Source organism: Quercus suber, unplaced genomic scaffold, assembly GCF_002906115.3.
Source record: "Quercus suber isolate HL8 unplaced genomic scaffold, Cork oak 2.0 scaffold_872, whole genome shotgun sequence".
NCBI lineage: Eukaryota > Viridiplantae > Streptophyta > Magnoliopsida > Fagales > Fagaceae > Quercus > Quercus suber.
In genome coordinates, this window is record NW_027070302.1 from 2977 (window position 1) to 14910 (window position 11934).

Sequence of the window (11934 nt, forward strand, 5' to 3'; positions counted from 1 at the left end):
TATTTACACAATCTTCACAGTAAATGACTGGATCCCAACAATGAAACAGTTTGACAAAAGGTAGGAAATTAAAAACCATTATAAATTGACGAAGAATTTATTATTATTATTATTATTATTTATATATAATAAATCGACTTAAATACTAATTAATTTTTGACGTACGATAAAATATTTTACTGGCTAGAATAATTGAAACTAATTGAAATCTGCAAGGAAATCACTCCACAAGAAAACTTGGTCCAAATTTTATCATCATTGCTTATTCTGCAGGCCTAAAAAAACCTACTAAAACCAGCACCAGAAAAAACAATCCCAATCCCAAATCCGCAGTGACGAAGAACATGCAATTGGGCAGAGGCCACGCGTCCCCTCACACGCATGAAGGCTCTACGTGTGAGTGTGAATGACACGCTGAACACGCAAGCAAAAAGTGGGTCCCGACACACGTGTCACCCGTGCGAGACACAGCACTTTAGCACTCATACTCATACAAACAAAAGTGGGAAAAGGCAATTGATGGCGTTAATGCACTGGTTGGTGTTTGTCTCTGAGTTTCTTGCTCATGGTGGGCTCTACCTCTCTCTCTCACTCATTCAAAGAGAGTGACTGTGTGTGTGAGTGAGGACAGCTAGCTATTACTCTATACTGCTTTCTAGTCCCCACACACTGTGAAGCTCATTCATGGCTTCTCTATAATATACTGTTGTCTCTTTCTCTTTTCCTTTGATTATCATTACTCGCATATGTACCAGCCAACAACTTCTTCAATTCCCAGCCTGATTCTTGTTAACCACTCTTTCTCTTTTGCTTTCTTTCTTGCTTTTTTTCATTTTTTTGTTTGTTTTGTTTTTGGCTCTACTGTGTTTGATACAAGTGTCAGGCATGAAAGGGAGGGTTTTTTTCAAGCTCAGTCTCAATATCATTCTTCTGGAAGTGTTCCTATTAGCTCTCTGTGAGTATGCAAGCACATTTACTTGTTAATTCCTGTACTACTGGGTTTTGGTTTATTTTACATGATCTGTGAGTTTTTTTTTTTAGTTGGGTCATTTTTTAATTGCTCTATTTTGGAGGAAATGTAGGTGGGTTTAGTGTATATTTTTTTTTGCTGTATTTTGGGGTTTCAAGAAATGGGTTTTGTGGATTTTCATTATTGGTATGAAAATATGGTGTTCTAACTTCGAAGTTCCCTCTTTTATTTTTTGGGTGGAGGTCTTGAAGTTTCATTTTTCAACTTTTGAGAATATGGTGCACTGGCAACCAATTGGCTATGCGTATATACTCTTGTATTCTTATTATTATTATTTTTTTTGACAAAATATACTCTTGTATTTTTGACACACTGAGTTTACTTGATGTTTGCTATTAATTAATCTGTTTTTCTTAAGGTTCAGACTGATGTCCCACTGTTCCAGATTGAGGATACTGTTAATGTTCTGGAATTGATTGGTGTCATTAGTTTAAGTACAGAGTTGCGTGAAATGTTAATAACTTGTTTCTGTGATAGCACCCGGGCCACCATTGTTGCACAATTAGTACTTGTAATCACTTTGCATAGATTGAATTATGGGGCAAGCTTGCTTTTCATGGAACTGGTGCTAAGAAAAACAGCATCTTCTTGGGTGAGTCTGAAGACTCTGTACATAGTACCAATTTCCGCGGAATTGGTTTCCAACATACATTATCAACCAGGGAGAAGTTAACCATGTCTGTTGGAAATTCCTGTCTTAGCACACTACTTAGAACCAACTAAATTAGTTGCTGATGAATAACCAACTCAGTATATCGCTACTATTTGTTTTTTTTTTATAGAAGATAGAGCCTCCAATTAATGACTCAGTTTCTTGTCAAATTTTGTGTTAAAGGTTAGTGTGATTCTCCAAATAGATTAGATATTGGATTGGATTAGAAGAGAGTATGTTGCACACTTGCACGCGCATGAGCTGAGTTCCACATCGGATGTGTACTAAGTAGATCTAAGCAATTATGAGGAATCCTAATTGTTACTTGACTAGTCCTTTTAGGTTATGGCCGCAAATGTAGCTAGTGATTTCCCCACCTTGTCTTGATGAGGATGTTAGGAAGTGTGTGTTGCACAAGCATGAGTTAAGGGTTCCATTGGGTGTTTACTAGGTAGTCTTGGCTATGCAAGCTATTACTAGGAGCGTTAATTCTAGCTTGACCAGTCCTTTTGGGGTATAGTACTGCACTAGCGCTTCCTTGCATCATGTCAGTTAGAACTTCACTCTGCCACTATTTCCTTTTCTATTGTTTTGCTTGAATCTTATAATTGTCTATTCAGATTTTTTTTGATAAATGTCTCTTCAGATTTTTATGAGTTAGTCTCATAATTCTAAATTGAAGCTTCCCATTTATTTATTTATTTATTTTCTTTTTTTGGTTGTTGAAGATTTTCGGTGTGTAGGGACAAAGGTGCAACCCCAACCACACACAACACCACCCCCCCCAAAAAAAAAAAAAAGAATCCCTGAATTCGTGAATAGAGGCTTCAAATGTTGCATTTACTTTCTCTGAATTCACAAGATGTTATCCATTCTCAAAAAGCTTCTAGTATTCCACAATGTTTTAGTTTACATAACTCCCTTTGGACCCTTTCTCAAGTATATCTTCTGACATCTCCTTACTTCAGCACTTTGACTTGTCCATGCCCATGTTCCCAAAACTTCCACCAGAAAAAGCTGGTCTTATCCCTGTTAAGTATTGCTGAGTCCCATGCAATAAGAAAGGATGGGTTAGGTTTGAGATTGAGGGAAATCCTAATTGGTTGCTTGTATTGTTGTACAATGTTGGAGGTACCGGTGATGTTTCTAATGTTAAATTAAGGGCTCTAATCCTGATTGGATTCAAATATTGCGCAGTTGGGGCCAAAATTGGCAGGCTGGCACAGAGTTGATAGGGCAAAGCTTGTCATTCCAAGCAACTACTAGTGATGGGAAAATGTTGCAGTTTGATGATGTACTGGGTTTTGGTTTATTTTACTTCATCTGAGTTTTTTCAGTTGGGGTTAATTGTTGAATTGCTCTATTTTGGAGGAAATGTAGGTGGTTTTAGCGTATTTTTGCTGAGTTTTGGGGTTTCATGAAATGGGTTTTGTGGGACTTTATTATTGGTATATAAATATGGTTTCAAACTTCAAAGTTCCTTCTTTTATTTTTTGGTGGAGGTATTGAATTTTCCTTTCAACTTTAAGGAATATGGTGCACTGGCAATCAATTTGCTGATGCAATTGTATTTTTTACACTATCAGTTTACTTGTATGAGCTGGGCATTAGTATTTTCTATTAATTAAAATTGTTTTCTTTAAGGTTCAGACTGATGTGCCAGTGTTCTAGATTGAGGCTTGTGTTAGGATTTTGGAATAAATTGTATCATTCATTTAGGTATAGACTTGTGTTAAATGTTCAATAACTCGCCTCTGTGATAGCACCCTGGCCACCATTTTTGCCACAAATAATTGACACAATCAGTGCTCACTTCACATGGATTGATTTCTGGCAAGGCTGCTTTTATGGAACTGGTGCTAAGAAATTCATCATCTTCTTGGGTGTGTAGGAGGACTTTGTACTTAGCATCAATTTCCAGAGAATTGGTTTCTAACATACATTATCAACAAGGGAGAAGTTAACCATGTATGTTGGAAATTCCTATCTTAGTACTCTACTTAGAAAATAAATAAATTAGTGGGTCAATGATCAACAAACCCAGAATATCACTACAATTTTTTTTGTTTAATAGAAAGTAGAGCCTCCGATTGATGACTCAATTTATTGTCAAATTTTGTGTTGAAGGTTAGTGTGATACTTCAATAGTTTGGATATTTGATTAGGTTAGAAGAGTTTGTCTTGCAAGGGCATGAGTTGAGTCCCACATCAGGTGTTTACTAAGTAGATCTAAGTGACAATGAGGAGCCCTAATTGTAACTTGACTAGTCCTTTTAGGTTATAGCCTCAAATATTGCTATTGCTTTATCGCCTTATCTCGACAAGGACGTTAGGACATTAGTGTTGTGTAGGCATGAGTTAAGTCTTACATCAAGTGTTTACTAGGTAATCTTTGCTATGGAAGCTATTGTAAGGAGCCTTAAGTACAGCTTGACTAGTCCTTTCAGGGTATGGTAGTGCACTAGTGCTTACTTGCATCATGACAGTTAAAGCTTACATACTATCACTATTTCCTTTTTCTAGGTGGTTTTGCTTGTAGTTACTGTTTCATTTTTGGTTAGTTTTCTTCTTGTTTTTTTCTATAGAATTACAGAATTGCCTCTACAGATTTTTATGAGGTATTCTTATGATTTTAAATTTAAGCTTCCCATTTCCATTACTTATATAAATTAAAAAAGCTTCCCATTCCTTTAAAAAAAAAAAAAAACCACCCCCCCCCCCCCCCCCCCCCCAAAACAACAAAAAAAAAAGAATCCCTGAATTGGTGAATAGAGGCTTCAAATGTTACATTTACTTTCTCTGAATTCACAAGATGTTATCCATTCTCAAAAAGCTTCTAGTATTCCACAATGTTTTAGTTTACATAACTCCCTTTGGACCCTTTCTCAAGTATATCTTCTGACATCTCCTTACTTCAGCACTTTGACTTGTCCATGCCCATGTTCCCAAAACTTCCACCAGAAAAAGCTGGTCTTATCCCTGTTAAGTATTGCTGAGTCCCATGCAATAAGAAAGGATGGGTTAGGTTTGAGATTGAGGGAAATAATAATTGGTTGCTTGTATTGTTGTACAATGTTGGAGGTACTGGTGATGTTTCTAATGTTAAATTAAGGGCTCTAATCCCGGTTGGATTCAAATATTGCGCAGTTGGGGCCAAAATTGGCAGGCTGGCACAGAGTTGATAGGTGATGTACTGGGTTTTGGTTTATTTTACTTCATCTGTGAGTTTTTTCAGTTGGGGTTCATTGTTGAATTGCTCTATTTTGGAGGAAATGTAGGCAGGTTTAGCGTATTTTTGCTGAGTTTTGGGGTTTCATGAAATGGGTTTTGTGGGACTTTATTATTGGTATATAAATATGGTTTCAAACTTCAAAGTTCCTTCTATTATTTTTTGGTGGAGGTATTGAATTCTCATTTCAACTTTAAGGAATATGGTGCACTGGCAATCAATTTGCTGATCCAATTGTATTGTTTACACTATCAGTTTACTTGTATGAGCTGGGCATTAGTATTTGCTATTAATTAAAATTGTTTTCTTTAAGGTTCAGACTGATGTGCCAGTGTTCTAGATTGAGGCTAGTGTTAGGATTTTGGAATAAATTGTATCATTCATTTAGGTATAGACTTGTGTTAAATGTTCAATAACTTGCCTCTGTGATAGCACCGCTAAGAAATTCATCATCTTCTTAGATGTGTAGGTGGACTTTGTACTTAGCATCAATTTCCAGAGAATTGGTTTCCAACATACATTATCAACAAGGGAGAAGTTAACCATGTATGTTGGAAATTCCTATCTTAGTACTCTACTTAGAAAATAAATAAATTAGTGGGTCAATGAGCAACAAACCCAGTATATCACTACAATTTTTTTTGTTTAATAGAAAGTAGAGCCTCCGATTGATGACTCAATTTATTGTCAAATTTTGTGTTGAAGGTTAGTGTGATACTTCAATAGTTTGGATATTTGATTAGATTAGAAGAGTTTGTCTTGAAAGGGCATGAGTTGAGTCCCACATCAGGTGTTTACTAAGTAGATCTAAGTGACAATGAGGAGCCCTAATTGTAACTTGACTAGTCCTTTTAGGTTATAGCCTCAAATATTGCTAGTGCTTTATCGCCTTATCTCAACAAGGACGTTAGGACATTAGTGTTGTGTAGGCATGAGTTAAGTCTTAGATCAAGTGTTTACTAGGTAATCTTTGCTATGGATGCTATTGTAAGGAGCCTTAATTACAGCTTGACTAGTCCTTTCGGGGTATGGTAGTGCACCAGTGCTTCCTTGCATCATTACAGTTAAAGCTTACATACTATCACTATTTCCTTTTTCTAGGTGGTTTTGCTTGTAGTTACTGTTTCATTTTTGGTTAGTTTTCTTCTTGTTTTTTTCTATAGAATTACAGAATTGCCTCTACAGATTTTTATGAGGTATTCTTATGATTTTAAATTTAAGCTTCCCATTTCCATTACTTATATAAATTAAAAAAGCTTCCCATTCCTTTAAAAAAAAAAAAAAAACCTGAATTGGTGAATGGACGCTTCAATTGTTACATTTTAATTTCTTTGAATAAGCAAGATGTTATCCATTCTCAAAAGGTTCTAGTATTCCACTGATATGTTAGTCTACATACCACCTTTTCTCAAGTATATTTTCTGACATCTCTTTGCATGCATGCCTATAGTATTTCTAAGCATTAAAACGTTTATTGTGTAAAACATAAATGAAAGTTTTTCTGATATCCTCATTTTCCTTATGCTTTTGGTACAGGTTTTCATGAATCTTGCTGCAGCCAGTTAGATCATCTTACGGGTCCTGTTTTGATGGATAAAAGAAGGGATGCTTTTATGCCTGAGATCTCTCCTAGTGGGTCTCCTCAGCCGTTTATTCCTATGCTTGCACCTTCACCATTGATACCCTTCACAAATACTACCACTCCAAAATTATCAGGTCTATTTAAATATACTTCTTAAAAATTATAGTAAAATCTTTATTTACATTGCATTCTTAAAGTTATATGGATTAAGAAGTTTGATCACATGTTGTGCTTTGTTATCTCTCTCTCTCTCTCTTCTAATGCAGGACTCTGTATGTTAAACTTCACTGCTGCTAAAAGCTTGCTGAGTATAACATCAATAGATTGCTGGTCTGCTTTTGCACCCTTTCTGGCTAATGTCATTTGTTGTCCGCAGTTGGAGGCCACTATTGCAATTATCATTGGTCAATCGAGTAAAGAAACCAATGTCCTTGCTTTAAATGGGACCCTTGCCAAATTTTGCCTCTCAGACATTGAGCAGATTTTGGTTGGTCAGGGTGCTAATTTTAATGTAACACAGATATGTTCAACTCATGCCTCAAATCTCACTCAAAACTCTTGCCCAGTCATTGATATTAATGAGTTTGAGAACACTGTAGATACTTCCAAGCTTCTGGCAGCTTGTGCTGAGATTGATTCTGTGAAAGAATGCTGCAACCAAATTTGTCAGGGTGCAATATTAGAAGCTGCTACGAGGATTGCATTGAAGGCTTCTGAGCTATTGAGCATTGATGGGCCCCATGTTTTACCTGAGCACTCATCTACTATAGATGATTGTAGAAGTATCGTCCACAGATGGTTGGCAAGTAAACTCGATCCTCCTCTTGCGAAGCATGTTCTCAGGGTACTATCAAATTGCAATGTTAATAAAGGTGAGTTTGGGGTAAAACATGGATGTAGAATAACCTCTCAAGATTATGTCTAGGTTTTTGTCTAAGACACCTTCTGACACTTAAAAGTATCCACAAAAGAATTGAGTACTTGTGTTAGAAGCATATGGTTACGTGTGGGAGTACATGGAGTATAACATATATTTGAAAGTCACTATGCATCCATTTCTTTAGAAGATTCTTTTGTTAGTGCAAAATCCAACTTTGGGTTCGTTTCCTTATTCATGTACTGGACTGTAAACTTATAGACAACATTGATAGCTCCTAGATGGTCTCTTCTATCTGTCCTTGTGACTTCCTCAATCCTTTTATCGTGGAAATTTATTAATTCCACATTTTTTTGTGTGGTAATTCTTGTTTGCTCTGTTTCTTATACATGTTTGATTTTTTATTTGTATGCCAATCCCTTCAGGTGGCCTCATCAATCTCATATTTCTTCTCTTGTGATTGTGCATCAGTTTGCCCCCTGAATTTCCCTGACATGGAGCATGTCGCAAAGGGCTGTGGGCATGGGATAAGTAACCAGACGGCATGCTGTAGTGCCATGGGAAGCTATGTCTCCCACTTCCAAAAGCAGAGTTTTATAACCAACTTGCAAGCTTTGGATTGTGCTGCATCATTGGGAACAAAGTTAAGGAAGTCAAATATTACAAAAGATGTATATAGCCTGTGTCATATAAGCCTCAAGGATTTCTCCCTTCAAGGTTCATGTTTTTTCTGGGTTCCCTTTTCATAATTAAACTAAATATGTTCTCTGTCACATTGACTTTAAGCTGATTCTGATACATGATTCTTTTTTCAATTTTCCATCTCAAAACGCTATGGAACAACAATTCAATGTCTCAGTTGGAACTCAAGGTAATGTGCATAATTCATATGCATTGTGGAATAATAAACTAAAGACAAAGAATCATTTAGTATGGTGCAGAAATTATTTATTTCCTTCTAGCTTATTTCCTTTCATTCTTTATTATGACCTTTTTTCTGCAAAAGGTTTGCAAATAGAACCTTTAGTTTCTAATCTAGATTTGTGTGAGTGAATGGATTAAATGTTATTACTTTCTGATTTCAATCTTGTAATTAGCTTGCATTTCTTTCTCCTTTTGGCTGAAGCAGAGGCTGGATGTCTTTTGCCTAGCTTGCCTTCTGATGCAACATTAGACCCAACTTCAGGAATAAGCTTCCTTTGTGATTTAAATGACAACATTGCAGCTCCATGGCCCACTACATCTCAAGTGCAAGCTTCTTCATGCAATAAAAGTATGTCCTGGCTATTATATTTTATTCATTTATATGGAGTACCGAGTCTTTTAAATCTGTTACTTGTTCCTTCTGAAAATTAAATTGCTTTTTGCTAAAGGCTTATTTTGTTTCTGTTATATTTACCAACCTGACTTATTGGAATTTCAGCTATAAAAATTCCTGCACTTCCAGCAGCCACATCTGCCCAAAGTGGTAAGCACCCCTTCTTTATTTCTTTTTTTTGTTGTTGTGTTGGGGTTTTTTTTTTTTTTTTTTAGGAGGTGGTGTTGGAGAAGGTGTGGTGCAGCTCTCAATGTGAGTTAGATTTGTGCAATCCTAAGATGTAACTAACCTGGAATAGATGCCTAGGTTCATGGTTTTTTAACTTACAAGGATAGTAGAAATTTAATAGGTACCGCTGGTGGAGTCTGCCCGTCACTTGCATGGTGATGGCATCCCTGCATGGGAACCATGGATGGGGTCCACCATCACGTGAGTGGAGGCCAGATGCCATTCATTGTATATCTTCAAGAATGGGAGCTGTCTTAATTGAGGCAGTTGTCATACAAAAAAGTAAGGCATGTATGCCATTTGGTCCTATCAAGTGGGTTATGAAGTATCAATTCCCGTCTACTTCATGAAAAGAACATGTAGAAGAATGGAATGGAAAGTATTGTGAAATCGTTTTATTCCAAAGTTTGATGGGCACTATTTTCCCTTAAAGGGGAGCTAAACCAAGATAGAGACAGAGAATTCCTGTCACCCACTTTCTCTATCCTTACAAACACAAAGAACTTATTTAGCTAAAAACTTGGAGGAAACTCTTCATAGTTGAAAACCAAACTTTTTGCATCCAAAGCTAAACATACTTTGTTGCTTTGAATTGTGGAACACAATTAATTCTCTTTTTGGTCACTAACCCTCCTTAACTTCATGCTAACTTGCTTTGCAGGACTTTATAATGACGATGTCATGCTTTTTCTGCTCATCGCTTCCTTAATTGTCCCTCTAATGCTATTGTAATCTTAAGAAGCTTTTTCTTGCACAATTGCACCTTGTCAGAGTCTTCAAAGAGAAAAGGATAACTAGATGAAGTTATTTCAAGAAGGTTTCTCTTGATCTGATCTGAGCCTTGTCAATTGAAGACAATTGTTTATTGGGCAGAGAATCTTGAATTTAGGTAATTTAATATTGTGTTTCTGATCCTATCGATTCTTGATTCTTGTTTGCTGGTGTAATAACATTTTTGTAAAGGAAATTAGGAAAGTGAGGAAAGTGATATTGTAATTACCAATATTGAGATTGCCATGTAAATTTAGGTTTTAGTAGGAAAAAGCTCTTTTGCAACCTGTAAGTACTTTTTTCTAATCTAGTGTCCACCTTATATGGCCAATGCCTTTCTTGCCAGTGCTTTTAATAATGCTGTTCTATATATCTCTTTCACATTTAAAATGTTTTGTTATCTTCTAGAGTTACTTGAACCTGAAATGCTTAAGTGCTTAAGCTGTATCTTCTATTCTTCTTTATGATGAAATTAATTTTCAAAAGAGGGAAAAAGTTTCCATAGAGATTGTATTGAATGGGCCAAGCATGGGCTTCCATACAACCGTCACAGAAAGTCTGGACACAACTCACGTCACAATTGTAGTCACAACTCTATCGTGGTTTTGAGTGTTGAGGAACAAGCTGTGGGCTTATATGAAAGTGATAGACAATCATTCACATTTAATTATATAAGAGATGTGATAAAAGTTGTAGCATAAAAGTTATGGTCTTTGAAGAACTACAACCGTTAAAGAATGGGTTAGGGTGAACAATATCTCAGGACACAATAAATTTAATAACTTTTTCAAATTTGTTAATGTGACAAATTGTGATTAGTGTATTAAGTTATGTGGGATGTTTCACCTAAAATTCAAAACAAATTGTTAGGCATCAAAGTAGAAGTTCATTATTCTTATTCCAATTTCTAATCCAGAAATGTTCCAGCGTCACTGATTCGATCATCCCAGCATGCTTGGCTATAAGGCTATTATTGTCTATTGGCTATTTGGATATCTTTCTTACTGAAGTGTTTGTATCACCCAACACTGAAATTGATAGTGCTACTCTTTTTTCATTTTTTTGCTATGTACTTAAAATTGATACTAACTTTAGCATTTTCTAATTTTTATACATACACCAAATTTCTAATTTTTTATACATACACCAAATGTCAGATACTACGTCAACATGCGTTGGATTAATTTTAAAATGTAAATTTCTGTATAATCTGACACTATGTACAGCTTAACAATAATATGTCAGGAAATTTTTTAACACAATTTAAGTCCCTCTGGTGGACTATGTCCCCTCTCACATGAGCAAGGTCTAGAGTTTAAAAAGGTAATTTCATTTAAAAGCTTAAAACTAGTGCAATGTTAGAGATAATCTTATTTATTTTCTTACAACTTATTAAAATAATAAATTTTGATTAAAGAATATCGCTTTCACGTGAGTTTATTATTAATTCATTGACATGTAACAAAAACAATATGTTATATTAATTGATGAGTAAAAAATTAAGAAAAACTTTCTTTTCCTACTTAGTATAATAAATTATCTTTTATGCACAACTCTGTGTGGGGGGCCATTTTTACTATATAGAAATATTTAATATTTTAATAATTAGCCCTAAAAAATGAGACTTGGCCCCCCCAACTATTTGAGTTGGTCCAATAATGTTCTTAAAAAAATTGTCCAATTTGTCTAGTAGTTATAAAGAATGCATTGTTTCTCAAATTCATTTTTTATGGTAAAATATGTTCTCATATTTTTTAAAGTTTTGGATCATTTATGTTTGTGAACACTTCATTAATTCAATTGAAATTTTTTTACTCACAACGGTAGAAAATTTGGTAACTTATATTGAAAAAAAAAATTGTAAGGATTTCACTATGAAAGATGGTGAAAGATTAATTTAATTCTATGAATCATTTAATTTTAAGGATTTATTATGAAAGATACTAATTTTTGTGTAACTAATATTAACTTTGTATAGACTAATAAATTAGCAACACAAATCGCGCCCCCCTCCAAACAAAAATTTCTGGCTCCGCCCTTGATAATCATCATGACATATGCACAACTCTTTGTGTAACTAATATTAACTTTGCATTTCCATAGTACTTTTTTTTCTCTACAGTAAAATAATCATCATGAAATATTGCGTGCGTTTGTGAAGCGTTAGGATGAAAATTGTGGGTTTCATGGTATTGTTCATAGACTACCAAACTTAGCGAAACGCAAATTTCTAGGTAAATTTAAATT

At 35.2% G+C, this 11934-nt stretch overlaps 1 protein-coding gene across 3 annotated transcripts; it reads left to right on the plus strand.

Moving 5' to 3' along the window:
* The first annotated feature begins 522 nt into the window (after nucleotides 1-522).
* Nucleotides 523-10018, plus strand: LOC112024695 (uncharacterized GPI-anchored protein At1g61900). Of its 3 annotated transcripts, XM_065767978.1 has the most exons (8): nucleotides 524-955; nucleotides 6448-6627; nucleotides 6760-7365; nucleotides 7842-8087; nucleotides 8230-8241; nucleotides 8500-8643; nucleotides 8794-8838; nucleotides 9578-10018. In XM_065767978.1, exons 1-8 carry the CDS (start codon nucleotides 886-888, stop codon nucleotides 9646-9648), a joined length of 1374 nt encoding a protein of 457 aa, XP_065624050.1. In that variant the 5' UTR covers nucleotides 524-885; the 3' UTR covers nucleotides 9649-10018. The 3 variants fall into 3 exon arrangements, 2 of the variants coding, with proteins under 2 accessions (XP_065624050.1, XP_065624051.1); XR_010626816.1 differs by lacking the exon at nucleotides 9578-10018 and having other exon boundaries at nucleotides 523-955; nucleotides 8230-8300; XM_065767979.1 differs by lacking the exon at nucleotides 8230-8241.
* Nucleotides 10019-11934: the final 1916 nt, after the last annotated feature.